This window comes from Python bivittatus, unplaced genomic scaffold (assembly GCF_059951505.1).
Source record: "Python bivittatus isolate LINGU-HERP-01145 unplaced genomic scaffold, Pbiv_v1 ctg000250_np1212, whole genome shotgun sequence".
NCBI lineage: Eukaryota > Metazoa > Chordata > Lepidosauria > Squamata > Pythonidae > Python > Python bivittatus.
In genome coordinates this window covers 694,030-720,658 of record NW_028277057.1, presented here as the reverse complement: position 1 = coordinate 720,658, position 26,629 = coordinate 694,030, and the positions used below count along the sequence as shown (strand labels likewise).

The window sequence follows — 26,629 nt, the reverse complement described above, 5'->3', positions numbered from 1 at the left end:
ATGAGTTGGGCTGAGGGAGACGGACTGGCCCAAAGTCACCCAACCAGCTTTTACGCCTAAGACAGGACTAGAACTCACATCCTCCTGGTTTCTAGCCTGGTGGCTTCACCACTAGACCAAACTGGCTCTCTTTGCACTTTCACATTGATCTTTGCATTTTCCTGTTGGTCAGCTGGAGAGAATTGACCAATAATAATATTATTATTCCCCACATTTCAAGGTAAGCAGACCTTGATATCAAACCACTTTTTGAGGGGTTTGGAAGTGCCTTAATATGGTGGGTTGTTCTCCTTGGAAGCCAAAAACATCAAATAAATTCATGGGTGTCATTGTCATGGGAGGCCTTCAAATAGAAGCTAGACAGCTTCCTGCGGGTGTTGCCCCAGTTTTGCATTTGCTATCCTGAGCACAGCTTAGACAAGATGGCCTGCAGTGATCCACCCATTCCACGATCCTGTTATTGCAGGAAAGCTCCACAGATAGGGGACCATTGCTGAAGGGGTGTCCACAAGGTGTAGTTAAAAAAAAAAAAATCAAGATGGTAGCCACAACAGTGCAATCAAGGCTCCACCCATTTTTTATGGGTGTTGCATGTGCGACACCCATAAAAAATGGGCAGAGCTATGATTGCGCCATCATAGCCACCATATTTACTTTCTTGACCACACCCTGTAGACATCCCTGCATTGCTGAAAAGACCTACTAGACTACACAACGCAAGCTGTGAGATAGCTTTACAGTATCCGTTCTTCTTTGGTCTGACCTGACTAAACTTGGCTTTGATCTGGACCAAGTCTTTCTGTTTTGGTTCCTATGTTCTGCTCCATGTTGGCAGGCTGGGGTTTTGCTAAGAGAATTACTTGGAGAAACTGGGAAAAGTAGCATTATTCCTGATATAAAGGACTGGATTCGAGAAATGTGTAATTTATCTGTTTCTGAAAAGGCCATTTTATCTGCCAATCAACAAATGTGCAATATGTCTCCCTTTGGTACAGATTTCCTGACATTTCACAGTAATAGAGTATTATAATTCTATTTAATTTTTCTTTAGAAACTTTTAAATGTGGAGTACAGTTCTGTGTACTCCAGTTTGGTGTAGTAGTTGAGGTACCAGGCTAGAGACCATGAGTTCTAGTGCTACCTTAAGCATGAAGCCAGCTGGGTGACCTTGGGCCAGTCCCTCTCTCTCAGCCCTGGGAAAGAAGGAGGCCAGGGCAAACTACTTCCAAAATCTTGCCAAGAAAACTTCAGGGGCTAGTCCAGGCAGTCTCCAGGCGTCAACATTGACTGGAAGGCACGCACACATACCCACGCCCACACCCATAAAACGTGGTGCTCCCTGAGTGTGGTTATTTGCTTGCAGACATTTCATTACCCAACCAGGTAACATCATCAGTGCTCAGAGATCACGAAGAACTGCGCAGTTCAACCCTGAACTATAGATAATCTCTTCTGCTGGAACTATTATATGTTGTTTAATATTGATGAATATGTAATGTGTGTTGATAATCTGTAATTGCTTTTTTGTTGTTCTTTCCACTGTTATTGCTTTTTCTTTTTCTTTGTGTCTGTGTCTGTGTGTGTTTTCTTTTCTTTTTTCATTTTTGTGTTTTTTGAAAGGTGTTAAAATAAATAAAATAAAATTGGCAGGCCATTGTTTTTTTCCTTCCCTAAATTCCCAGGTGGCTGGCTTTTTTAGCTCTAAGCCTGTATTGTTTTTGAGCCTTTGCCCAAATCTTTTTTCCCAGGACCAGTTTTGATGACTAAAATTCTGTACCCCCACCCCCGTTTAAGCTACCTAGTGTCCAAGTTTAACCAAGTTACCTGGGCCTTTGAGACAGGAAAAAAAAAATTACCCAGACAATGCCTTTCTCCTTTCCTGGCAGTAAAACTAGGAGAATAATAAATGTAATAATTAACAAAGGTGCTGCTTTGACACTTAAAATCAGTCGCCTGAGATGGAGTCACTGGCCTTCTTGTCAAGGACCATGACCCATAACACCATGTCTACAGTGGTCAAGATGGGCTGTAACCTGATTCTAGCCCAATCCTGCACGAGTAGAAATATGCCAGTTTTTAGCATGAGAAGCTGATGCTCCCTGGAGCCTGGAATGGGTTGTTTTCCCACTGATGGGAGCTTCCAGGCTCAGCCTTTTATGCTCTTTCCATTAGCGCTTTGGGCTATTTTATGGTGTTTTGAACATGGGCACCTTGACTGGGAGGAGGGATGGCGCCATGTGTCAGTCTTTTGAGGTAGAGCCAGTCAGGAGACAAACTCCAGGAGAATGACTGGAACTCTACTTTATTGAGATATTTAATCTTGAAAGCCTCTTGAAAGTGTTTCCCCCTCCTCCTCCTTATACCCCAGCGAGTTGAGAGGGAGTCAGTTTCAGTTTCTTTTTCATGCTTCCTTCATTTCCTATGTTTTTATTGATTGACTGATTGATTTGATTTGATTTGATTTGGATAGCCGCCCATCTCACATTTGTGTCTCTGCGGCTCACATAATTAAAACCACCATGCAAAAAAACCCAGTAAATAAAATACAGATATCAATAAAAACTATAACCCTGTTAAAACCAAATTGAAACCAGATTAAAACCATAAAACATAATAAGCAGGCAAGTGCAAGTCACGCGTCCATCAATATCAACAGCTAGCAGGCTCCGTCGCGGTATAGCTTCTCCAAGGTCATCTCTGTGGCTGTCTGCACCATGACAGTTTGTCAGCCTGCCCTGTAGCAACTCCATGGATGACCACACCGAAAACCACCTCATGGATAGGAGTGGGGTGCTGGATCAGGCCCATTTCATGTGTTCTGTGATTGGTTGGCTGGAGGGAGCCTTGGGGATGGGCCACAGTGAGAACAAGCATGGGCAAGTGGAAGTCCCCTTAATCAACTGTAACCATGCACCCTTCCTTGAGAATAAATCCTGTTGACTTCCCTGACTATGTAGGTCAGTGTTTCTCAACCTTGGCAATTTTAAGATGTGCGGACTTCAACTCCCAGAATTCCCTGGCCAGCATGCTATCTGGAGAATTCTGGGATTTGGCTGGGAGTTCTGGGAGTTGAAGTCCACACATCTTAAAGTTGCCAAGCTTGAGCAACACTGATCTAGATTAAGAACATGGTGCTGTGAATGATGCAGTTTGGGGCTCTAAACATGATAGAGTTCAGGCTTGGTCTGGTTTATTTTATTTTCAAAATAATGAGGACATAACTATAGCTCACCCATTGCAAGCATCCTGGTGAACTCCTGATAAATCTTGAAGGCAGAATTTAACAAGAGCAGCAGACAGATGTACTATTTTACAATCTATTCTCTAATCTAACAATAGCAGCCAGCAGGTCTGCCCACTTGCAGGATACTCCATTCCATCCTCCATGGGTTTCCTTATTTTTTTTTCAACTGACACTCTATGCTCCATGGCTACTGAGCATGCTCAGACTTAATTTAAGTGCTGGGGATTAAAAAAAAAAAAGCTTGATATTTGTCCTGTTAGTATTTTCCTTTTTCTCCCTTAAGAACAAAAAGGCAAGCTTTTTCTTTCCCTGCAAGTATGTGGATATCAGACTGGCTCAATTTCTGTTGCCACCATCTGTAATTAGCGCTTAAAGGAATGAATTTGTGCATTTTGACATTTTCAGAGTACTTCGATATCCAAAGCGTACAGCTTTTATTATAATTAAAGAGCCAAGGTGGGCTGGTGTTTGTTATTATCCCTATATTGCAAATCAGAAGACTGAAGTCACCAACTGAGTTCACGGCTGCAGGGTGCTGATGGCCTGGCCACTTCCCTCCACCAGAATCTAACTGAGTTGGTAAAGTTTGCATCCAAATTATAGGTACAGGAAATACGAAAGCAACCCCCCCCCCCTTTCCCTGTAAAGAAACCCACTTTTAAAGTCTGTGTTGCTCTCTTCCAGTTCAAACGAGAGCAAAAGGTTAACGCTTTGGCAAAAATATGAGAAGCATTTGGGGAGGTAGCAAATGGCCTGGGAGGGGGTCAAAAGCAGCCTGAAGGCACAACGTGGTTCAGAAGGGGTTAAGACCGAGGGGGGTGTGGATTAGCGTTTTCCTGTCTTCACAGCCTGTATATACAACAAGCAGACCAGCCGCTGGCAGCTGCGGAGTTCACTTCCCTTGCTTGCCCGAGAATCTTCTGGTGCTTGGATGTTTCGGAGGGACGCTGTCATGGCTTTAAAGGGGGCCAGAAGGTGAGTCCATCAGCAGCCCTGGTTCCCAACACATCTGGTGACCACCAGGTTAGAGAACAGCTGCTCAGGAATTAGTCTCCCCTTGGCCTTGCTAATGACTGCTGGCTAAGAATTCTCTCCCATTTCACGTGGAGTAGTGTTCCTCAACCTTGGCAACTTTCAGATGTGTGGACTCCAGCTCCCAGAATTCCCCAGCCCCAGCCAAGGTTGAGGAGCACTGATGTGGAGGGACCCAATTAGGGGACACTGTCAATTCAGGCTCAAAGAGAGAGTCAAAGTATCTTTCTGTGTGCATTTGAATGCTTAATTGTGGGTGGGGAAAAGGAAATCCCCTTTATGGGTTATATATCCATCTAGGTTTATAAGGTGTGCTAGGTTAAAATGTGGTTGGAAGCTTTATATCTTGGTGTGTTTTGTGAACCTAACCAGTGGGCTTCAGGATCTGGTGTAACCCCAAGCAGTTGTTTTAATTCCAGAAACTAGAGGTCATGGGTTACCATTTTACATGTCGGGTTTTTTGCAATGTTATATATTCATTCACCCAAATAATAGTTTGGCTTTCTAGTCAGCTGGATGTTCAAGGTAACTAAAGATGGCAGAAGAAAGAAAATTCAAGCTAATAACTGAATACTAAAATTAGTAGCCTTGATATACATGTGCTTTATGTATTAAGAAGGGAATCACGAGGAGCTGAAGGATTAATGACAGAAATTTAGGCAGACTAGATCGTATGCTGTAAACTTTAGGATAAGCTTTTTCAAAGTGGACTTAGTAGACTTTCGTCACAATAAATCTGTGAAATCCATAACATAGATGTCCACAACCTTGTGTCTTACAGCTGCCTTGGATTATAATACCCATCATCTTTAAAGTGTGATGGGTGCTGTAGTCCACTGAAGGGGAAGCAGGTCTGTGGATCATGTTGAAGGGGCAGAAGATAACCAGCACATCCAGAAGGCATCAGTTTTGGGTAGGTAACCCCAAAATGGCACAAGATTCTTGCCTGAGAGCCAACTCTTGAGACTATGGTGGTGTGTTTCCTCTGGTGAGCAAGTGGCAACTCAGAGTAAGCATTTAGGGGAGTCTCCCGTGGCTGGTGCGGTGGTTGGCTTCTGTGCATATGTATCCCATTTCGTGAGGTCTGTACTTAAACTTCCAAATTTGGAGGGTGTGTCCCAGGGAGGAAGGAGACTGCTAGCACCAGACAGGCTTATTTATAGCTGTTGATTCAAGAGGCAAAACTTCAGTAGAAATTAGTCTTGTAACCTGTTCCTCAGACCCTCACATCTTAGGGAAAGTTGTTCAATCTCTTGGGGGATCTTGATATGGCCTTTTGTGGAGCCCTTCCATACATTACATGACAGCAAGATGAGCATATATCTCATAAGAAATTGTAGTCCACCACGGCTTTTTGAAAGACTACCTAAGTACATAAGAACTCAGCAATAGATTTCATCTGGGAGGAGGAGGGGGATTTTTATGGGGTTCCTCTTAGCTGTCAGTAAGCCACATTCCAAGAAGGACTGGATAACTGAGTCTAGCTGCCTTTTTGATTAGGATCACATTTGGCCCCCAGAGAAACTCTCTTTGAATGGGAGTGACTCACCAGGGCAGGTCTGGTTCCCCAAGGAGAGTCTCTAGTATGTCCCCCAGCTGGCAGCAAGCTATGTTTGATTATGCTCATAATGCCTGTGATATGATGTTATTTCTGAACTTTGTACAGTACTTCAGTAAATGGCTTCAGGTCCTAGTGTCTGGAACACCAAAAACAAACTCCTTAATTAATTGTGGACCATGCCATGAAGTTGGGAGCTCAGCTGTGCTCTGAGAGGATTGTACACCAATGTCAGAATTGTTGTAGGGCAGAGGGCCCTTTTGAGACTTCCCATGTGAGATTGTTTTCCAAGTGGAAATAGCAAGGGTTGAACCTGAGATTTCCTGCATTCAAAAAGTGTTGAATGCTGTGAGAACTGAACAGAAGTGAAACAATTCATGCAATCAATCAACAATATATTAATTTTTTTTTAATGAAGTAGCCCCCATGCTTTGGGTATAATAGAGGGTGGGGAAATCTGTTGTGTCCAGATATTGCTACATGACAGCACCCACCCTCTCTCCCCATTGACCATGTTGTAGTTCAGAAACACCTAGAGGTGAGACAAAAAGATCAACTCACTTTGATCAGAATAATAAACATGGGAACCCTTTTATGTTTCTTATGTGAAAAAGTGAAGTTGGTTGCACAATGTTTTCAATCATTTTTCATTTTTGGGGAAGAGGGAACATGGGAAGATATAAAAAGGGTTTTAACTTTGGAGCTGGTAACTGATTTCTAGCCTAGAATTTTCTCTTTGGCCCAGGGAACAATGCCCATTTTCTCCTGCTGCATATATATAATTTTGAGGATCAAAAGGGACATGGCCATCAACAACTGCACAGGCTGAAGGGGAAGGGAGAGAGGGAGGTTAGGGAAGTCAGCAGAGAGTAGGCCGTTCAGGAAATGGCTCCCTTGTTTCTCAAAACAGATGGAGGGAGCAATGGGTTCAACACATGGCTTCTGCTTGGCTAGTCAGGAGGAAGATGAAGAAACCCAGTTGTGCAAGGCCAAAATTTCACTTGCTTATCACAAGCAGCCACACAGTTGCTCCATCTAGCTGCAGCTGCTATGCTGAAAGCCAGGGGAGCATCTGAGATCCGTATCAAGGCTGGGTGGAACAGTTACTAGGGCTATTATATCTGGGCTAAAACAGAGAGAATTCTTACTGTTTGTAGCCATCTAAGAGTCAACTAATTTTTGCACCCCAAATAATGACAATTCAGCTCTGTACCTGGAATATTTTCACTCCATCCATTAAACTGCTTCGAATCTTTCCTGCCATTTGTTCCACACACAAATATTAGTATAGTGAGGAAAGAGGTGATCTCCGCCAAGAGGCAGTTTGGAGTAGTGGTTAAGGTGCTGGAGTAGAAACCAGGAGACCATGAATCCTAGTCTTGCCTTAGGCAAGAAAAACAGCTGCTCAGTCTGAATATCTTGCAAAATAGATAGGATTCTCTTTTGGGGTACTAGATGTCTTGGGTTCAATTCTTAACCAAGACAATAAGTGGAGAGAGGAGCTGCATCCTGAAAAAAAAGTTTGGGAGGGGATGAGAAGAAGGGACAACATCTGAATGACTGAATATCGGTTTTGTATACAGAACATCTCATGTTAAAATTGCTTCAGTTTAAAAAAAAAAATCTTGGTGAGTGATAGCAGGTTTCAGCTGGAAACCCTGGAGAACAACTGTCCATCACAATGGGCCAACCTTCTCTCAAAATATGGGCCTTCCATTCTTATAATCTCTCCATTGGCATGGCTTTGGCCATGCAGTGTGTGGGATTATGCAAATTTAAATTCTGCATTCCTAAGTGTGTCGGAGTTCCTACATCCACGTTATTTCCATGCAGAAAGTGGCTAAATGTGCTTAGGTGAGAGGTTTCAGAACTATTTGGATTAGCAAGAAAGGCCAGATGGTTCTGGGTTAGTTAGGAGGTGCTAGATATTGGGCGTGAATCCAATTTAGTGATCTATTGGCTTCTGATTGTCCAATCTGTGGGATTAGATGGCCTTTTCAGCACCATTTGCTTCTCTCCTTATTGTGATGGAATGGACTTATGAAGGCCAGGCTCAGGGAGATAAGCGTTTCCTTAGCCCCCAGCAGGAGCATGGGAAGTTCAAGAAGATGAGGCTGGCACCTCCCTAAGGAATTCACGGTGTTGTGGCTGGCTGGCTTGGGAACTAGGGTTGAGTCTGGTGAAATTTCTGTCTTGAGGTTGAAGCTAATAAACGCAACAGAACTGTAATTGCGTTGTCTCTTGGAGTTCTTTGGGCTGAACCTGACGTCAATTTCACCAGACTCAACCCTAGTTCCCAAGCCAGCCCGCCACAACACCATGAATTCCTTAGGGAGGTGCCAGCCTCATCTTCTTTAACTTCCCACGCTCCTGTTGGGGGCTAAGAACACGCTTATCTCCCTGAGCCTGGCCTTCATAAGTCCATTCCATCACACTTATATATAAATAACCATCTGCAATCTCACTGAAGGGCAGAAATAGGTATAGAATCATTGCCTCATACTTACTGATCTCAACCACCCTCTTGCATATCAGCCGTTCTTGGATTTACCATCTTTCCCATTCTTATTTCTGCATGAGAGGGGGCCCATTTTGTTCTTAACTGAAAAGAAGATCCATGACAGGTGTTGGGAGAAGTTGTTGAAAATCTTACACTGGAGCACTTTTTGAAGGACCCCTGGCCCATCACCGTAACGGTGTAACAATTCCATTTACTATCTTCCTGAATGTGGCAAATTATTAACTACACAAATCTGGAGAGGAAGGCAAAGTCTCAGTTTTTCAAGCTGTTTTTCCTTGCAACCTTATTTGTTTGGTATTCATTCACCCTTTTAAATTAGCAAGGGTGAAATGGCTGGAGAACAGGAGGTAACTTGAAGAGGCAAAGGCCACTATAATTTTAGCATAACACAATGTCTTCCCCAACCTGGTACCCTCCAGATGGGCTAGGATTACCGCTCCCAGAACTCCAATCAGAGGGACCTGCAATTCTAGGAGCTGTAGTTCTGACACTTCTGAAAGGGTTCAGGTTGGAGAAGGCTAGCCTAGCATATACATCCTTATTTGTTGAAGAAGCAAAAAGTAAATTGAGTCTATAGCATACTCCATTTATTTAGAGTCCTACCGCTAGTCAACATTGGGCTATAGGTATAAGCAGAAGTATACCAAGAAGTTGGAACAAAAGAGTGCATCAAATCCCACTCCTGTGGAAACGCCATTGACTCAGGAAACTCTAAATGTGAACAGGAAGTCATTTTTGTAGCCCTTTCTGCCCAGCAAAACTCAGTGGGCAGATCATGAACGGATATTCCCAGGTAGAAGTTTCCATCATGTAATTCTGATGGGTTAATACACCAAGGATTCCCGACTGAAACCTCAGAAGCTCACTGCATTCTGCCTGCCTGGCTACACTCTTGAACTGAACAGCAGAATTCATCCAATGGACATGCTGGATTCTATCACACTCTGCCTATCAAATCTCATCAGTGATCTACCATTCCCTCCCATCCTGGACCCTACCAGACTTTTCCAAGATCTTTCCCAGGATGGAGAAACTTATGTCTCCCCAGATGCTGATGAACTCAAACTCTCAACAGCCTCAGCCAAACATAGCCAAGAATGAGGGATGCTGGCAGCTTATAATTCAGCAGCTTCTAAAAAGAGACAGGTTCTCTGTGCCTACTTTTTCCCCAGATAAAAAACTAGGCATCCTGTTCCAAAGCGTCACCAGCGTTTCCTGGCATTCCTTTATGAAAAGGAAGCAGGCAAGGTGGTCCACCTCAGGCCAACCCTCCTTTAGGAACTGAGATTTACTTCAAATCGCATGAAACGGAAGGGAAGTCCATAACACCCACTGTGGCTTTTCTAACCTCCTACTGTCTCCATCTTCCTGCCCCAGACTTGGCTGTCCTCATACAACTGATTGCCTGGAGCAGGGTAGAATAGCTTTTATGCTTGCTGTTGCTTGTGGAGTTTGCTTTGTTCTGGGGATGGCTGAGCCTATAAAGATAAGGCTCCTAGTTCCTCTATTTTTTCCTGCTTGGCTTCCTCTTGGAACCTCTGCATGAAAACCATGGAACTCCTTTGACACAGTGCCCAGCAGGACTTCCTCTTCTGAACTGAATCTTTCTGGAGCATCTCTTGGCCCTGAACAGCATCTTGGACTGGTGTAATAAGCACAGTTTTGAAAAACCTGGTTTTTTACTGTGGGAGCATAAAAATGAAATCCTTCCCTTTTTGGCCAGGGCCAAGACCTTGGCTGAATTAATATCAGCTGATCAAGTGAAATTTGCCACAAATAGTATGGAATAACTTGGTAGTATTCACTGAAGGGAGCCACAGAGATGACCTTGGAGAAAGTATTCAGAAACTGTTCCAATAGCAGAAGGTGCTAAAACATGCTTTGAGCCAGGGAAACTATTAGAAAGAGTCTTAGTTTAGCTCCTCCTCTAATCCCTGAGCTATAAGAGGGAGGGAAGGGGAAAATGTGGTCAAGCTTGTAAGATTCTGTTACAATAGCCTATCTTAATATAGTCATCTTGAGGAGTCTGTTTCTTGATCTGGACCATCTTGAAGGGCTACCTATCCTCCAACACTTGTTAACTGTTGATTATATTTAATGTAGCAGAAGGGGGAAAATCCATTCATTCATTCATTCATTCATTCATTCATTCATTCATTCATTCATTCATTTTTGTGCCTTCAAGTCAGTCTTGACTTCTGATGACTGCCTGGACAAGTCCCTGCAGTTTTCTTGGCAAGATTTTTGGAAGTGGTTTGCCCTTGCCTTCTTCCCAGGACTGAAAGAGAAGGACTGGCCCAAGGTGTGATGGAATGGTGTTATGAAGGCCACGCTCAGGGAGATAAGCGTTTCCTTAGCCCCCAGCAGGCGCATGGGAAGTTTAAGAAGATGAGACTGGCACCACCCTAAGGAATTCACGGTGTTGTGGCTGGCTGGCTTGGGAACTTAGGTTCAGTCTGGAGAGATTTCTGTCTTGAGGTGGAAGCTAATAAACGCAACAGAACTGTAATTGCGTTGTCTCTTGGAGTTCTTTGGGCTGAACCTGACACAAGGTCATCCCAGCTGGCTTTGTGCCTACGGTGGGACCAGAATTAACCACTACCCCTAACTGGCTAGATATATTTTATTTAATGTAATTGATGTTAAATGAAGTCAAATTTACTTTTTGTTACTTTTTGGAACATGCTTCTCCCATATGCCACCACAAGCCAAGTGCGGCCACTGCTTGAAAAAAATGTGACACACCCCAGTCTAGTCCAGCTTTCTGCTGATCCAGGAAACTCACAGGAACAGGACCTTAATACATAGCCATCAGTCTTTGCTTAAAAATATCTGATGAAAGGAAGCACTGTTTTCTAAGGCAGCCCGTTCACTGCTGAATCTTGTACCAACAGTTTTACCTAATGTTTAGGTAAAAAGGTGAAATCCCCTTTCTTGTCATTTGTTCATGCTGGTCAGGAATTATGGAACTTCAAGTCCAACTCATCACAAGAGCTGTAGTTGAGAAAGATTGCCCTAAGTAGGGGCACTTAGAAAAGCATAGAACAAAGTGAGAATTACCTGGAGTAAGACTTTTTGCAACTTGGCATGTTGTGGCCATTTCGTTTGAGCTGGAACATGGGAGTTTCCCAAAGGCAGGTCAGGGCTTCAACAAATATTCACATTTTTTTAGAAAGCAAAATATTAATCACTGTTGATGATCCTATTAGCTTATGTCTGAATTTCCCAGCAATTCCCATCTTTCAAGGATCGTAATGTGATAGGAAATCACATCCTGTGTTTGCATGGTCTCATTAATCTTCTTCTCTGCTTCTAGGACCACTGTGGAGTGGCCAGCATCCAACTGTGCTCTCTCTTCACAGAAAGAGAATTTCACTCCTCTTTGGAAATGTGGCTGAATTTTAATCACACGAAGTAAAAACAAACAAGCAAGTAAGCTGGTTTCTAGCACTGCAGAACTGATTGTGGAAGGAGTAGCCAAAGCCTCATGTGGGACAACCATATATCTTTTATCAAGGGTGTGGTGTTGGACAACATTCTGCTAGTTCTCTTGGCCTGTTAACAGTCATCATCTCTTTATGCAATTATTGCAGATCAAAAAAATCCTGGTTTTGAAAATTGCACAACAGCTGAAACTGTGGATACAGAATGAGGCCTCTTTCTCCAGGAGATGGACTTTCCCCTCTGGGTCTGCTGACACGAGGGCCTGATTACTTGCGGAAGCAGCTGGAGATGAGCAGCGGTGGGCGGACACCGAGCGCTGTGGAGAGGCTGGAGGCTGACAAAGCCAAATACGTCAAATCTCGGCAAGTGATCAACAGTCGTCAAGAACCGGTTCTGCTCAGCTACACTCCTCAGTCTTCCCCATGCTGCAGAAGACCCCTGACCCTCCACCAGCAGAGTGAAATTCCTCAAGGCTTGATGGCAGGCCAAGATGACCTCAGCCCCAGGAAGCAGCCTCCTTCTCCTCAGTCACCCATAGTGCGGCGAGGGGGTGGCAGGCGCCTGCTGAGGCCTGACTCGCTTGTCATCTACCGGCAGAAACGGGACTGTTCCGCTGTCAACAAGGAGAACAGCAAAGGGTACAGCCTAATGAAGTGGCTGTTTCAGGGACCACTGAGGGATGGACATCATAGCTGTTCTCCCTCAAGGAGTCTGTTGGGAGATGGACACCTGGAAGTGACTCAAGAAGAAAACTCCATGGTCTGGGTACCTGCAGAGAAGGAGGACACAAGGACTGCACATTCAGTAGGCATCCTACCCGGATTCATGGGTTGTGCGTCTGAGCTCAGTCAAAGGCCCCAAGCCAGCTCTCAGCTCAACGTTGACCAGCCCTTTCCTTCCTCAGGCCCTTACCAAACAGAGGCCAAGAAAGAGCTGACTCCGAGTTATTCTCTTCCTCTTTCAGAGAAAGAACGGTTCTTTAATTACTGTGGCTTGGACAGGAATCTGGTAGAGGTGCTTGGAGCTGAACGATTCAAGCCAGGGAACTGGGAAGCTAGTTCCTTCTGCATTGGCTCAGCTAGTTCTGAACCTGGTGGCATTTCCTATAACGGGGAGACATTGTCTGCTGAAGAGCCAAGTGAAAAGCTGCCTGCATCGGTCTCCGTTGTGGAGCGAAATGCCCGTGTCATTAAATGGCTTTACAGCTGCCAGCAGGCCCAGACTACATCCAAAGAATCTACAGTATGAACTCATAAAGGTCTGATTTCTAAGGCTCTCCCCTTGTCCACGTGAGGGGAAGTTCTGTTCTGGAGGTGATGGCCACATTCCCACTATGGGAAAGAGAGCAGGGAGAAACCACTATCTCTCACCAGAGGTGCCTTTCTAGGAAGAATACTGTTAAAAACCACTTGGCCTTGAGCTTTCACTGAAATTTTCCCAGTCCCTAATCATCATGGTTAATAATGGTTAATCATCATACTGAGAATTCTGGGAGTGAAAGTCTAACACAGGTGGAGGGCATTGGATGGGAAAAGTTGCCCTAAAGGTGTGCTTGGCAATAAGGATACAGTGTCCAGGCTAATCTAAGGGCTAAACTTTGAAGAAACTTTCTTGCTCCCATCCATAGAAGATGAACACATTTCTTTCTTTCCACATTTATTGATAGCCATTGTGGTGCAGCAGCAACAGAGGGAGGCTTGGGTTCAAATCTCTACAAGTAGTCCTTGATTTATGACCATTCATTTAATGATCGTTCGAAATTACAATGGTGCTGAAAAAAATGACTTACAACTGGTCCTTGCACTTATGACTGTCGCAGCATCCCCATGGTCATATGATCAAAATTCAGGTGCTTGGCAACTGGCATGTATTTATGACGGTTGCAGCGTCCCAGGGTCACGTGATCACCACCTGTGACCTTCCCAGGGGCTTCTGACAAGCAAAGTCAATGGGGGAAGCTGGATTCGCTTAACGGCTGTGTGATTCACTTAACGACCGTGGTGATTTGCTTAACAACTGTGACAAAAAAGGTCATAAAATTGGGCAAGACTCACTTAATGACTGCATTGCTTAGCAATGGAAGTTCTGGTCCCAATTGTGGTCATACGTTGAGTACACTACCTGTACTCACCCATGACATTTCCTAAGGAGGAAGGTTAGGTTTGCTTATCATCTTTTCTACAAGGCTGTTGCAAAGATGCATCCTGATCCTCTAGCAATGTACAACCCCGATGTACGTTGGTTGGTTGGGTTATTAATCACTGCTCCAGTTAGCCCTCTGATGAAGTGATGAGCGCTAAGGAATTTCCACTCCTGTTGGCAGACTGTCATGCTGAACTATCCGGAATGTAGTCCTGTAATTGAATCATCCAGGGTTTTTTTCCTGATACTTTGGTTCAAGTCCAGTGTGCTTGGCTCTAGTTTTTCCTTTGTGTTGAAGCCTGTATGACTTGCTTCACTTTGCTGCAGGATGATGCTGTTTCCATGGGTTTCTAATAAAAAGAAAAGCTGTTGATAAACTTGTCTGCCTTTAACTTAAGACCAACGTGAGGTTAATACCTTTTGGGAAACAGCATCCCGAGGGGGTTCAGCTTGGGGATCCATCAGCAAATGTCAGGCTGGATGATTTATTTTCTGGTCTGGGAGAAGCACTAGGCAACCACCAAATGTAACCCGTGACTTTCTGTGTGACATTCAGTGCAGTGGAAAAAAAGGATGCCTATACCTCCGAGCAAACTGGAATTGTTTCTAGGGGAGGCCTGAGGATTTTATTCAGCTCTTCCATTCTGACTGTTCTCCACTTCAGGGGTGAGGAAAATCAAGAGGAACCCCTCTAAGGACACTTCTACACTGCTCTGCTTCTGATCTTTAATCCCTCAATAGCAATTTGAAGTATCCCCTGCCGCAGTTCTTGCAGCTTTGAAAATAAGGAACAAAAATTTCCAGCACACCCTGAGATTCTGCAGCAACAAAACTCCCTTTACCTCCATAAAAAAAAAAAAAAGGGAAGGGAAGAAACAAATCAACAGAGGTAAGTGTTTAGCACACACACATAAACACAAAAGTAAGAATACAGTCACAACTCTTGTCAATTTCATCCCTGCTTCCTTGGGGAGCTGGGGGGGAAGGGATACAAAGCTGTCAAGCCACCATTATTCTTTAAGGACCCATTAAAGTAGCAGAAGCACAAATAGCCAGGAGAAGGGAAGACACAAGAATTCTGCCAGTAGAGAAATGGCTCACCCCCAAGCTCTTCAAGGCTCCACAGTTTCCAGTGGAAAACTGATTTCAGAGCAAATTCTTTTATTTCACAACTGAGCTGCAAAAAATAAAAACATCACACCTGCCAAAGAATTCAAACAGATAGGATAATAGGTGTGGAGCTGATCTGGAAGCTGTCTAAATATCCTTTGCAGAACTGCCCTGAGTTGCAGCTGTCCAAGTTGGGCAGCCATGTACACTTCTTAAATAAAATCAAATAAAATAGTGAAGTTTGTTCTCTAATAACGTGGAAGCTCAAAGTCCCAGACATCATCACGGTATCGGCTTCTGAAAGGTGACTTTTTTTTTGTAACTGAAGGTGCATTTCAGAAACAGTGTGCTTTAATCAATTTTTATCCCAAATGTACATTGCACAGTTATAATATGGATTCTAAGATATTTTCCATTGAATGTACATAAAAAATGACAGCCCATGATTGAAGATTGCTCTCTGACAAACTCTGGATTATTGCTCTGTAGAAAGTTAACGAGGTTAACTTTTTAATTTCTGAAGACAGTGTGTCTATTGCCACCTTGTGGTAACTAGATATATCATAATCATCTTATGCTAAGCCTGCACTTACTTTGAATAGGGCTGCTAGAGGCAATTTATTCTAGCCCATTCCATGAAAATACAAGATTCCATTAAAATGAACAACTGAAGTTACATTTCCAAACCTTATGATTGCAAGTCTATATTTCAAAATGTGTGAACTTGGCCATTTGCAGAAGCTGAAGAGACTGTAGAACAGTGTTTCTTAATGTTGGGAACTTCAAGATGTGTGGACTTCAACTCCCAGAATTCCCCAGCCAGCCAAGCAGGCTGGGGAATTCTGGGAGTTGAAGTCCATATATCTTAAAAGTTGCTGAGGTTGAGAAACACTGCTGTAGAACATTTCCTGTCCTTCAGTTCCTACTTTAATGTCATGCCTTCCCCCTTAATGAACAAAAACAGAATACTTAATACTGCAACATAGGTAACATTGCAAAATTATGCAAAATCCCTATCTTCTTTAACTTGAGAATTATTTACACATACCTCTGTTTGACTGATTTGTGCAGAATGGTTACAGATTGCCTTATAGTTATAGCTAAGGGGAGTTAAGCATGTTTCTCTCTGCCTCTAAGGGCTGCATATCAAGAAAATCTTGAGTGTAGTGTGGGATGGGGCTGAACCAAGATCTGGCTGTAGCCAGGGCGTGAGGTAGGTATGGATCTTAATTCCTTTCTCTCTGATACTCTGTTGTCTCTCCCCAAGCAGCAAGCTGTAGGAAAGAGGCAGAGTGTAAAAATGTGCACATCACCCAAGATATAATTCAAATTATTTAACTGAGTTGATCCAAACTGTGGAATCTAATTGGGTCAAACCATCTATTCAGAGAAAGGTGTTTGCGATGCACAAGAGGTTATAACATTGTTGAACTGATTCAGAGACACCCAATTTCTGAGACATCAGAAAAAAAATAGCAATCTGATTCAATTATTTGAATATCAATTCTTCAAAGAGGTGGTGTGATCTAATTGTCTTTGAACTGAATCTTCAGGTGGGATCTTCACAAAATTCTAACAGATAACTCTTTGCAGAAGTCTGAACCAATCTCTTGAATAGGGGAGTTAACATTTGGCAAAGGATTGCATGGAATTAGAACAAGGACCATGTTTAGCAGGTCATCTACAATTCTCTACAAACTTGTATTTCCATGACATAAAAGACAATGATCAATCTGAGGCTATTTCTGGCTGTTAAGGTATTTAATTTTCAACACACTTCTTAATTCAAACATTACTTGGGACTGACAGTTGGGGAAGGAGGAAGAGAGGCAGAGGACACCGATGCTCGAACAGAAGCCTCTTTTCAAGCTGTAAAAAACTACATGGATTAGGATTTTTTTTTAAATGTGATATAGTCATCAACAAAGATCTGAAGAAAAATGAAGGTGTTACCAGATAGATGAGGTAGGTATGTCCAATGTCTGCTTGGTGTATGGACTGAAAGTTCTGCAGAGAACTGCTGAACTCCTCACATGTAGACAGTCTTATACAGTATGACAAGCCAGCATTCTGAATCCAGGGATACTTTCTTCTTTAAAAATGGTGCCAGCTTCAGCAGAAACATTGTGAGAGTGGAGATCCATAAGATAGAGTTGTCAATGGCAAGCTCCTTCAATCTTTCTGCTGATGATTTTTGGTTCATAAAGGACAAGGACCTCACCAGATATTTGAAGCTTTATTTCCCATCATGCTGTGCCATTGGTCATAATGGTTTGGGCTGAGAGGTTAGAGATTGACTACACCCCGAGAGTCACCTGTTGCCCATGTGTGCTGCAGGAGGAAAATCATCTTTGTCCAGTAAGATAGAGGTGCTAGGAATAAGTGAAGATTATAGAAGAATCTTGGACACCCTACACTATAGCAAATTTTGCAGCCTGAATCCTCCCTTACTCCACATATCTAGCAAAACGAGTCTCCAATCAGTTTTCTTTGACACATTTTGGGATTATAATCCTTGTCCACCTGGACTGCTAGCTTCCACAGGTTATGAATTTAGAAAGCTATTTTACTCTGACTTGTGACACTTCTTCCACTTTCATTCCCCAACATAATTTGAGAAGGATCTAAAATCATCTTCAAACCAGCCAACCTTGAAACAGGATTTTACATAGGAATTTTTTCTAGTCCTGCTGAGAGATACCAGGGATTGAACCGGAGACTTTGTCTGCATACAAGGTATGTGCTTTGCCTCGTAACTACGTCTGAGGAAGGAGCCAAGGAAACTGTCTAAACTCAAACCGGTCTTTTAATCCTTGGTGCTTGGTACTGTCTATGTTGTTTATAGCAACCCTTCAGGGCTTTAGAAGGGAGACATCCTTCCCAACCCTTCCTGACGTTCCAGGAGTTGAACTTGAAGATTCCCCAAGACAAAGCCCTTCCTTTAGAAGACAGAATTCCTGGAGTTTAACTGCACTGCAAACACCATCACCAAGCAGTTTCCTAACTCTGAGGTCTGCCTGACAACATGGAAAGTGTCTCCATGCACAGATTTAGTTACTTTTGGTCACCAACATTCGCATCATGCTTTTTTTGTGAAGAGTTTGGGATTTCCATGCCTAGAGATCTCCCATTTTAATATAGTGATAACTCTGAAAGGTCTGTTGCATAGAACTCATCATGGCTGAGCGGGGATCTGTATCCAGGTCTCCTCCATCCAAGTCTATCAACTGCAGCAAGTTGTCACAGGATCTTCTTGTAGACTGCTATAGCCATAGATTTGACTCTTGGATTAATCAGCTCTGTGACAGCTACTTTTTTAGAAAATCATTCTTGGTGCCATCAAAATAGGTGAATGTGGAGAAGGAGGTTCTCATTTTTTGACAGGCAACAGTCTCTGGCAAGGAAGATTTTCCAAAGTGTTCATTAGGATTACAATTATTTTAGGAACTGTCTTATAAGGAAAAAAGGAGAGGAATGGAACGGAGGCATTGGAGACACACACTGTGGGAAGGCTTCATAAAGTTACGATCATTAACAACACCCAAATCTGGAACTGCATCTTTCATAGTGAGCCTAGCACTTTTTCCAGAAAGTTGTTGGAAAATAATAAAATTAATATTTTATTACCAGGAAAGGGTCACTCACTCGAAGTCCTCCATTTCTGTGTCTGTCCTAGTTACTTTTGGGAATATTCTTGTTCTTCAACTCAGTGAATTTGCTGGTTAGGAAGCTCCATTTGAAGGCTACACCTTCAGCCTCTCGGAGATCATTGTCGTGGCCAAGGTCACTGGCTTCCTCAGCTGCCATCTCCCCAGACATCCCACTGCCCTCAGCTATTTCTTCCCTGGGATCCACCTTGGCAGCCATTTTTTCCAGAGCTGAAGTTTGCTGCCACTTAGTGGCAAAGACATCCCAAAGGCCAGAGGTCTTCTTCTCGGAAGGTGATTCTCCTGCTGGTTTTGCAGCTAAAGGGCTGAAAGGAGAAGATAATGTATAAGTCCTCCAAATTCTAAGGATAAGATCAGAAACACAAGAAGTTGCTTTATGCCAAGTCAGATCTTCAATTTGCTCTAAGTGGAAATGGCTCTCCAAAATTTCAAACAGAAGTCTTTCCCAACCCTACCTAAAAGTAATGGAAATTGAAATTAATATTTCTCACGTAAAATATACTCTTCAATCTTCCCTATAACAAGATTGTAACAATTTAGTTTCACAAGAGATGCTTACCTAAACTATCATAGAAGGAACGTACAGTAAACGTCCTACCAAGTTAAGTGGGAAACTATCTGGAAACACGTGACATTAATCCTAAAAGCCTTAAATTAATGTTAGTACATAGCAATCCTAAAGAATATAAGGCCCATATAACACCATCTGGACCATATCTCGAGCTTGGCATGCTTATAGATTTAGTTATTGTAGTTTTAACGGATTCTACAGTTTTAACCTTATTTGAGCTTTTTTAATGGTGAATAGAAGGTAATGGACATCATAAAAATAAAGGGAATATTTTCTAGAGCTTTAGTATAGCTTGAAGCTAACATCCATTGGAGTTGAGCGACTATAATAAATGTAAATAAATAAATAAATAAAGGCTATTGGAGGTTGAAAGCGCCATGCAACTGTTTTGTGTCACATTTTATCTGCCCACTGGAGGGCAGAAGGCTGAAAAGAACAGCTGGTCAATTCTAGCTAGGGAAAGAGAGAGAACAAGGAATGTTTGCAATTAGCTTTCAGGGACTGATGCTCTGTCTAGATGGGCACCGTCCTGTCTGCATATTTATCTGCTAACCTTGGCTGTACTCATATATTTGTAATTGCAAAAGGATGCAAAACCATCAGCTTTTAGTAGCCACAATGGGACAAAACCAAATCAGCCCTCCCTAAAATTAATACAGCTTTGCAAGGAGTATATGGCTAAAAAACAAAACACTAAAGCTTATTTCTAGAGAAGGACAAGGAACCCAGTGGATTTCCTTCCTTATTCCCTTGGCAACAATGGCTTTCTCTGCCAATCATAGCCAAGAACAGCTCATATCAGAAAAAAATAAGGAAATAAAACATTCAGGGTAGTTATGTTCCTTAAACAAGTGCCAAGAATGTGAATGATTGATGGCTGACATTTTTGTTTTTTGCAGGAATTCAGGGCAATCTGAGTTTGGAGGGAAGAGTTCTCCTCCGTAAGTGCCTGTTACGGCTATGAAAATGAACTGCCATTCTGGGTAAAGGGAGGATTCTGTGTACATGCTATTTCTCTAAGAAGAAAAAATGTGGAACCAGACTGTCATTCTTATGGAGGTATATCTGCCCTATTCAAACAATTTGAGAGTTATAATCACTATATATATTTTAAAAGTCTTGTGATTGTATTGGCACTTTGAAACTGCAGCAGCTAGGGTTAGGGGGAAAAAGGAAAGATTTCTCTTACTGGTCTGCACAAGGTTCAGGAGCCAGCAGCTGATCTTCATCCTCCCGACTGAACAAAGATGACACAGTCCTCCAGCTTTTGACTCCAGCTCCCTGGACCTACATACCAAGATCAAAGAAGAGACAATTGGTTTGTTGGTAGACATCATGGCAAGAGGCTTCCTCAGACAAACTGCAGAGCCATTCCCTCAAAGCAATTTCCTTTCAAACCATAAAGGGCATTTTTATGGCTGTTTTTCTTTCTGGAGCTGTAATGGACAGTGTGCTGGAACTCTTCAACCCAACTGCTCAGCAAGAGATGAATCTGTTCTTAAGTGCTCTTCTCTGGGCTGACTAAAAATCTCTGAGATGATGGATAGGTTCCAGGTCAGGTGTGGGTGATCCCTGTGGATCACAAGTGGTTACTTCATCCTTTTTTTTTTTTTTTTTTTTGCTGGCCCCCAGAGTCCCCCAAGATGGTCAGTCTCCGAAAACAAGTTTGAAAAAGGGGTCTTCTCCAGTGATATCAAAGTCACTGGAAGATATCAAGGGCTTCTATGGTGACTTTTGACTTTGTGTCTCAAATAGTTTCATTATTAGTGCTTCCACTGTGTTTATCAAATACTGGACTATTCTTGCAATTCAAGATATTCTCAACAATTTTCTCCAGCACCACAGTTCAAAGGCATCCAGTTTTCTTCATTCAGCCTTTCAAAAAGTCTAGCTTTCACAGCGTTACAATTAGGAAGGCCACGGCCCTGACAATACCTACTCTTGTTATCAGTGCGATGTCTCTGCCCTTTAACATTTTGTATACAGTAGATTTGCAATACTGTACTTTTTCTCTCAAGCAGGAGACTTCCCTTTATTTCATGGCTATGGTCCTGAAATGTCCTTGATGCCAGTATAAATTACCTGTCACTTTGAGGAAAACCACATTTTCACTTAATTTTTCCTTATATGTCTCACTTTCTTCTTCTAGAGCTGTGTGCTCAACCTCAAATGCATACCTACATATTTTCGCACCACAGGAAGGCTATTTCCTATTGGCCCGACTAGCAACTTTTCATCCACAGATATTGCTGCGCTCCCTTTTTGAAAACCGTGCCCACTTATTCTGGAAAGAAATCAATGTATTATTGTTATTGATTATCCTGGAGTTCGCAAATTCCCTTCCCCTCCCACTCAAATGTCCCTAAAAGGCTGAGCCAGCCATTTTATTCTAGCATTATCATACATTTATTAAGGGGTTGCTGTTCGTTTGGACCTCAAAGGTTACACAGGCACTTTTTCTGTAATGTAACAGCAGCTTCAGAAATCTAAAAGAGACTTCAGCTGTGAATGGGAATAGTGATTTTTCTTACCCGCCGAGCCAACTGAGAAACAGGGTTCAATCCCTCCTCTGTCAGCAGTATGGAGTCTGTCGTTTCCACCAGTTCAGGATTCTCTCTCTGAAAAAAGACGTCACCTTGTTGGAACGGCTAGTGCAAGAGTGGGCAACAGTGGCCCTTTGTTTCTACAGCAATCTGTGGTCCCATTCAGTAGAAAGAGCAGAATAAAGACAGCTGAGCTGTCTAACTCCATTTTGAAATGAAGTGCTGCAAATCATCTTTCAACATCTCCCCTCCCCAATCCGAAAGGTTATTTAATGATCTGCAAAGCCAGTCCCACTATTATTATTGGATAGAATGGAGCACCTTCACTCCAGATTGGGAGGAACACATTTAGTAAATAACACATTTACTAAAGTTATGATGTTTTCAATGCATCTCCTATCTAAGAGGGGGGGAAAGCATGGTGTTTCTTTCCTGTATCATCGGCAAATTAATTCAGGCTTAAACAGATCAGTAGATGAACAAAAACTGATTCAATCAATCAACTAAGGTTTCTTAAATCAAGAGATGCAACTGCATTTTCAACTAGGGTTGGGGAAACGTTTGGTTCTGGTATCATGAGGTGGGCTTGTTCACATGCTGGCTAGCATGGAAAGATTACCCATTCAGAAAGTGCTGCCACATTGAGGATCACTAGTCAGAAATAACCAACTGATCAGAGGACAAATTGGTTATTTGTTCTTTATCAACCTCTTTAGTATCCCATCTCAGGATGCTCCCTACTATCTTTTCATGTCTTTTTTTTTTCTGGTCAGACAGGCTCATTTTGAAAGAAACAATTTGGGTGGCAACCTCCCATTGTTGTTCTTTTTCAAAATGCCTCTAAGACCTACTGTATGTGTGGTCCACCCCGAGGCATTTTTGAATGTAAAGATTATGCTGGAGGGTGTTACTGTTTTACAGCATGCCTTCTGCCATTTATTTATTTACTTACTTATTTAAAAATTGCAAGAGTTAGAATGTTAGTAGATCATTGATAGCCACAGATATCACGTTGTCTGTTCCTATTCTGATCTAAAAAATGATTTCCCATAAAATAAAAAGCAGGACGTATCTGGGATCTTCCCCACTGCATTCCAGATGGGTGGCCTTTAATCCCCAGAATTTTTATCAATGGCTACACTGGCTGAAAAATATTGGGAGTTAAAGTCCACCTATCTGGAATGGGTGGGGAAAGTTGGTGAACCCCTATTCAGTGACCCAGGAAAAAAAAGAAGAGGCCTGATCATGGATTGCTCTACCTCATCTTGGAGATCCTCTTCCTGCAACTCTCCACCAAGGGCTTGCAGTACTTTTGCCTTGTAGACTTTCCAGAATCCCTGAGTCATTGTTGCAACAGCCAGTTCAGCTTCTGTGGTCTCAGTTTCTCCAGATGCAAGAGGGTCCCAGCAAGTGACGCTTTAAGCTTTGCAGTTCCCTCTTCAGTTTCTACACTGAGCTCTGAGCAAGTTAAGTTCCAGTGGCCATTGTGCCACAGCACCCAGCTGCTTTGGGGGCTCTGCAGGATACTAGTAGCTCAGATAGAAGCTAGCGTGTCCTGCTACTTCACACCTGTTTCTGGCTGCCTCCTCCTTAGATCTGGTGTCTTCATTAACAATTCAGAAGCATACAGCATTCATCTCAAAGAACAAAGTAGAATCAGATACGTGGCTGACCCAGAATACTAATGGATGACAGCTCTTGGAAACAACAGGAGCATCTTTGGTTCTGTCTTCTTTATGCATCCCATCCCCAGATAGGTTCTGCAAAAATATGATTGCCTTTTCAACTCACACTTGGAAAACTAATCCTTGCTGGTTACCCTTGTTCATTAAGACTTTGCTTATGGGCAAAGACCCTTTCTGTGTAGAAAGCCTCCTCATCTTCAGAATGTCCCACTTGGCTCCAGAAGTTCCCTAATCCCAAGCAGACTGTTTCTCCCACTTTGGAATCTCAAAGAAACTGAAAAGGAAAGCCTTCCTAAGTTGTTGCATTACACCCCATTGTCTGTACCCTGTAACTGATCTCCTGCAACAACAGGCTCTGGAACGTAGGAGTTCAGCAGCAGGCTCAAAATAGCCACTGACAGATAAATTATTTTGTAGGGCCGATAGCCTTGCAGACCGGTGTCTTCTCCTTCCTGGATTTAGTTTCTGCTTTAGGCAGAATGCCAATCTCCCCTCCCACTCTGTCAAATGTCCAGACTGTGTCTTAAAACCTGCAAGGAAGCTTGCTTGTCTGTCACATTCCAAATTATGCTCTAACTGTTGGAGAGAGGGCAGGGAGATGTTCTCTTTCCATCACCCAACTTGCTTCAGCTGGGGCCCTTCTCCCCCTAGCTAATGACAGATGCCTGTCCACTGCCTTTACATGTCAGTAAATGTCTTATTATTTCTCAGCCTGCTGCAGCAACATGATCACAAGTAGCTAATGAACAGGCAGCTGTTCCTTTGTCTTGTGCTGACAGCCACATCCTAATTCCACAAACCCATTTCTGCTGTTTCACACAGCCAATATAGATCAGATGTGGGCCCTTCCCAAAACTGAGCTGTGTTGGGAAGCCTGTTCAGATCCAAGAGTTCTTAAGTGCATTTTGTTCAAACTCAAACTTGGGATCAATATGTGCACTTACTTCCTCTTCACACCCAATGTTTAGTGAGGGTGACTGTGACTTGGAGGTCAACTGGAACAACAGTGGAAATTATGGCACTGAGAAGTTCTGATGCTTCTTTGGAGATGGGAAGAAGGGAGAGAACTATTAATTTTCGAATGAACTGATATGTGGGAAGGGAACACCTCTCTCACAAACTCCCCCCAAAACCTGAGCCCTACCCCATCTGGTGACATCATTACACACTGCCACACATACCTTACAAGCACTGGAGACCAAAGTGTGTGTGTGCACAGTACTCCAGCTTCAGAAAGCTGTCCACTTCTGCCATAGGTATATACACTCAGCCTTGTTAACCCATGGCAAGATATTGACTTGATGGAAAAGTGGGGCATAAAATCCTACTAGACTTGAGCGCCCACGCAAATCTATTAATAAGAAATGGGTTTTAAGTTCACTCACCAAAAAGCTTGTGGTGTCAAAACTTCAAGATGTGATATAATAATATTATTTATAATATTTGGATGATCTCAATACCTAAGGTTTACTGATTGCTAAGAAGGAAAAATCTTGTATTTTTTTGCATACAATTTGATTTTCTTTCTTTTGTATATCGTGGAGCTGATGACCTATTTTTCATTATTACTTTAATGAAAGGCTGGAATCAGTGGGGTCCTGTGGTAGATTTGGATCAAGAAAAAGGCCAAGGTCATTAGGTCCAAATCCCCCAAGAGACATTTTAGTTATTCCATCCAGAAGGGAAATGCTGCTCATAATTTTGCAGTTAGATCATCGTTCATGCCATGCAGACTCCTTCCCAGAGAAGTGTAACCTGCTATAACATAGGGCAGCATGTAAGTATGTATGTATGTATTAACACTGTAGAACAGGAAAGAGAATACTGTGATCAACATGAGAGCAAGAGATGTAGATCAATACAATGTAATGACCCCAAATAAAACCTGGTCAGGCCAGTGGGGTTATCGCCCTTTGCTTACACAATCATTGGATGAGAAGCCCTTGGGATGTGTATTTCCTTCACAGAGGATTAGCTGGATACCAGGAAAGCACTCACACACAAAGCCCAAGAGTGTACTAGGTCAAAGGGTCACTTTTTTTGACTCCACATTAAGCAGTGGTGAACTGCAGCACCGCCTTTTAATGAAATGGAATTACATTCGTTACTTTCATCTCAAAGATTTCAAGTGGAATTCCAAGGAAGGATAAAGGTCTGGGAGGCCACAGGAAGGTGGCTTCTCTTTTCAAAGGATGGCAGATCCAGAAGTGCAACCAGACAAGGAAATATAGGCTGAAACTGTATTAGTTTTCTTTTTAAAAAAGCAACCTGCATTATCTTATATATAATACACAGTTACTAATAACGGAAGTGTTACAACAAGAAACGTGAAGTTTAACAAACAGCAACAAAATTGTAAGAACTGCCCAACAGCGCAGAACTAAAAAACCCTACCTAGTATCAGTTTAAAAATAACCTTTTTGCCAAAACAACCAACCAACAAATGCCTGACATGCAAAGGAATTTAGAAGCCAAGCTGCACATCATGCTTAGCCTATTTTGTGAACTCAGCCATTGTGATTTGCAAACTATGATTTATGGCTTACTATAATGCATAAGCCCAGCCATTGTAGTTAATTCAACAAGTAATAGTCAAAACAACACATGGCACTTGGTGAACCCAGCCTATGTCTGCAGAAACCCAGGTTAAAATTCCAGTTAGTTCTCAAACTTACTTTTAAGGCATTAAGACCAGCTGTATATACCTCAATCAACTTCATTGAGTTATTAAGAAGATAAAATATGGTTGGAGAGAATGGTACATATTATGCCAAGCTCCTTGAAAGAAAGGGTGAGAAGGATCTACATGTGATAAATGCACTCAACCATCAGAAATGCACACAAATATATGTGTTGAAAAATGGATGGAGGAATTAGAAACACATGTCTTTTTATGCATTGTAGAGATGATTAGATTTTGGGTGGTGGTTCCCTGGGCAGGACACTGATTGAATACTGTATTGTTCTTTGCATTCTTCTATCGGAAATAATAGAGCTTTGGGGAATGGTTTAGTGGATTACTGCCCTGAGGAAGAGGCAGGACTCGATTACCTCTAAGAGCTCTTCCACATCATACATTCTGACTTTAAAAAGAGTGAATGATTGTGGGTG

At 42.6% G+C, this 26,629-nt stretch overlaps 2 protein-coding genes across 5 annotated transcripts; one reads left to right on the top strand and one right to left on the bottom strand.

The window, feature by feature from the left end:
* Positions 1-587: 587 nt before the first annotated feature.
* Positions 588-20,458, top strand: FAM110D (family with sequence similarity 110 member D). 4 transcript variants are annotated; one of them, XM_025166558.2, is made up of 4 exons: positions 591-4,219; positions 5,058-5,189; positions 11,672-11,787; positions 11,949-15,350. In XM_025166558.2, the coding sequence occupies exon 4, from the start codon at positions 12,004-12,006 to the stop codon at positions 13,045-13,047; it is 1,044 nt and encodes a 347-aa protein (XP_025022326.1). In that variant the 5' UTR covers positions 591-4,219; positions 5,058-5,189; positions 11,672-11,787; positions 11,949-12,003; the 3' UTR covers positions 13,048-15,350. The 4 variants fall into 4 exon arrangements, 3 of the variants coding, with proteins under 3 accessions (XP_007428135.1, XP_025022326.1, XP_087997049.1); XR_015796155.1 differs by adding an exon at positions 20,190-20,458 and having other exon boundaries at positions 593-4,219; positions 11,672-14,830; XM_007428073.4 differs by lacking the exon at positions 11,672-11,787 and having other exon boundaries at positions 588-4,219.
* CUNH1orf232 (chromosome unknown C1orf232 homolog) lies at positions 16,725-23,809 on the bottom strand. The gene is made up of 4 exons (XM_025166557.2): positions 23,093-23,809; positions 21,822-21,908; positions 20,480-20,577; positions 16,725-19,024 (listed from the first exon to the last, which is right to left on the bottom strand). Exons 1-4 carry the CDS (start codon positions 23,177-23,179, stop codon positions 18,724-18,726), a joined length of 573 nt encoding a protein of 190 aa, XP_025022325.1. The 5' UTR covers positions 23,180-23,809; the 3' UTR covers positions 16,725-18,723.
* Positions 23,810-26,629: the final 2,820 nt, after the last annotated feature.

Bases quoted from the DNA above. Each gene is read 5' to 3' on its own strand.
- FAM110D (XM_007428073.4), top strand. From the start codon at position 12,004: ATGAGGCCTCTTTCTCCAGGAGATGGACTTTCCCCTCTGGGTCTGCTG.
- CUNH1orf232 (XM_025166557.2), bottom strand. From the start codon at position 23,179: ATGACTCAGGGATTCTGGAAAGTCTACAAGGCAAAAGTACTGCAAGCC. The intron at 21,909-23,092 runs GTAGAGCAATCC...GTCTTTTTTCAG, and splicing joins AAGAGGATCTCCAAGATGAG to AGAGAGAATCCTGAACTGGT. The intron at 20,578-21,821 runs GTAAGAAAAATC...CTTGGTATGTAG, and splicing joins TTTCTCAGTTGGCTCGGCGG to GTCCAGGGAGCTGGAGTCAA.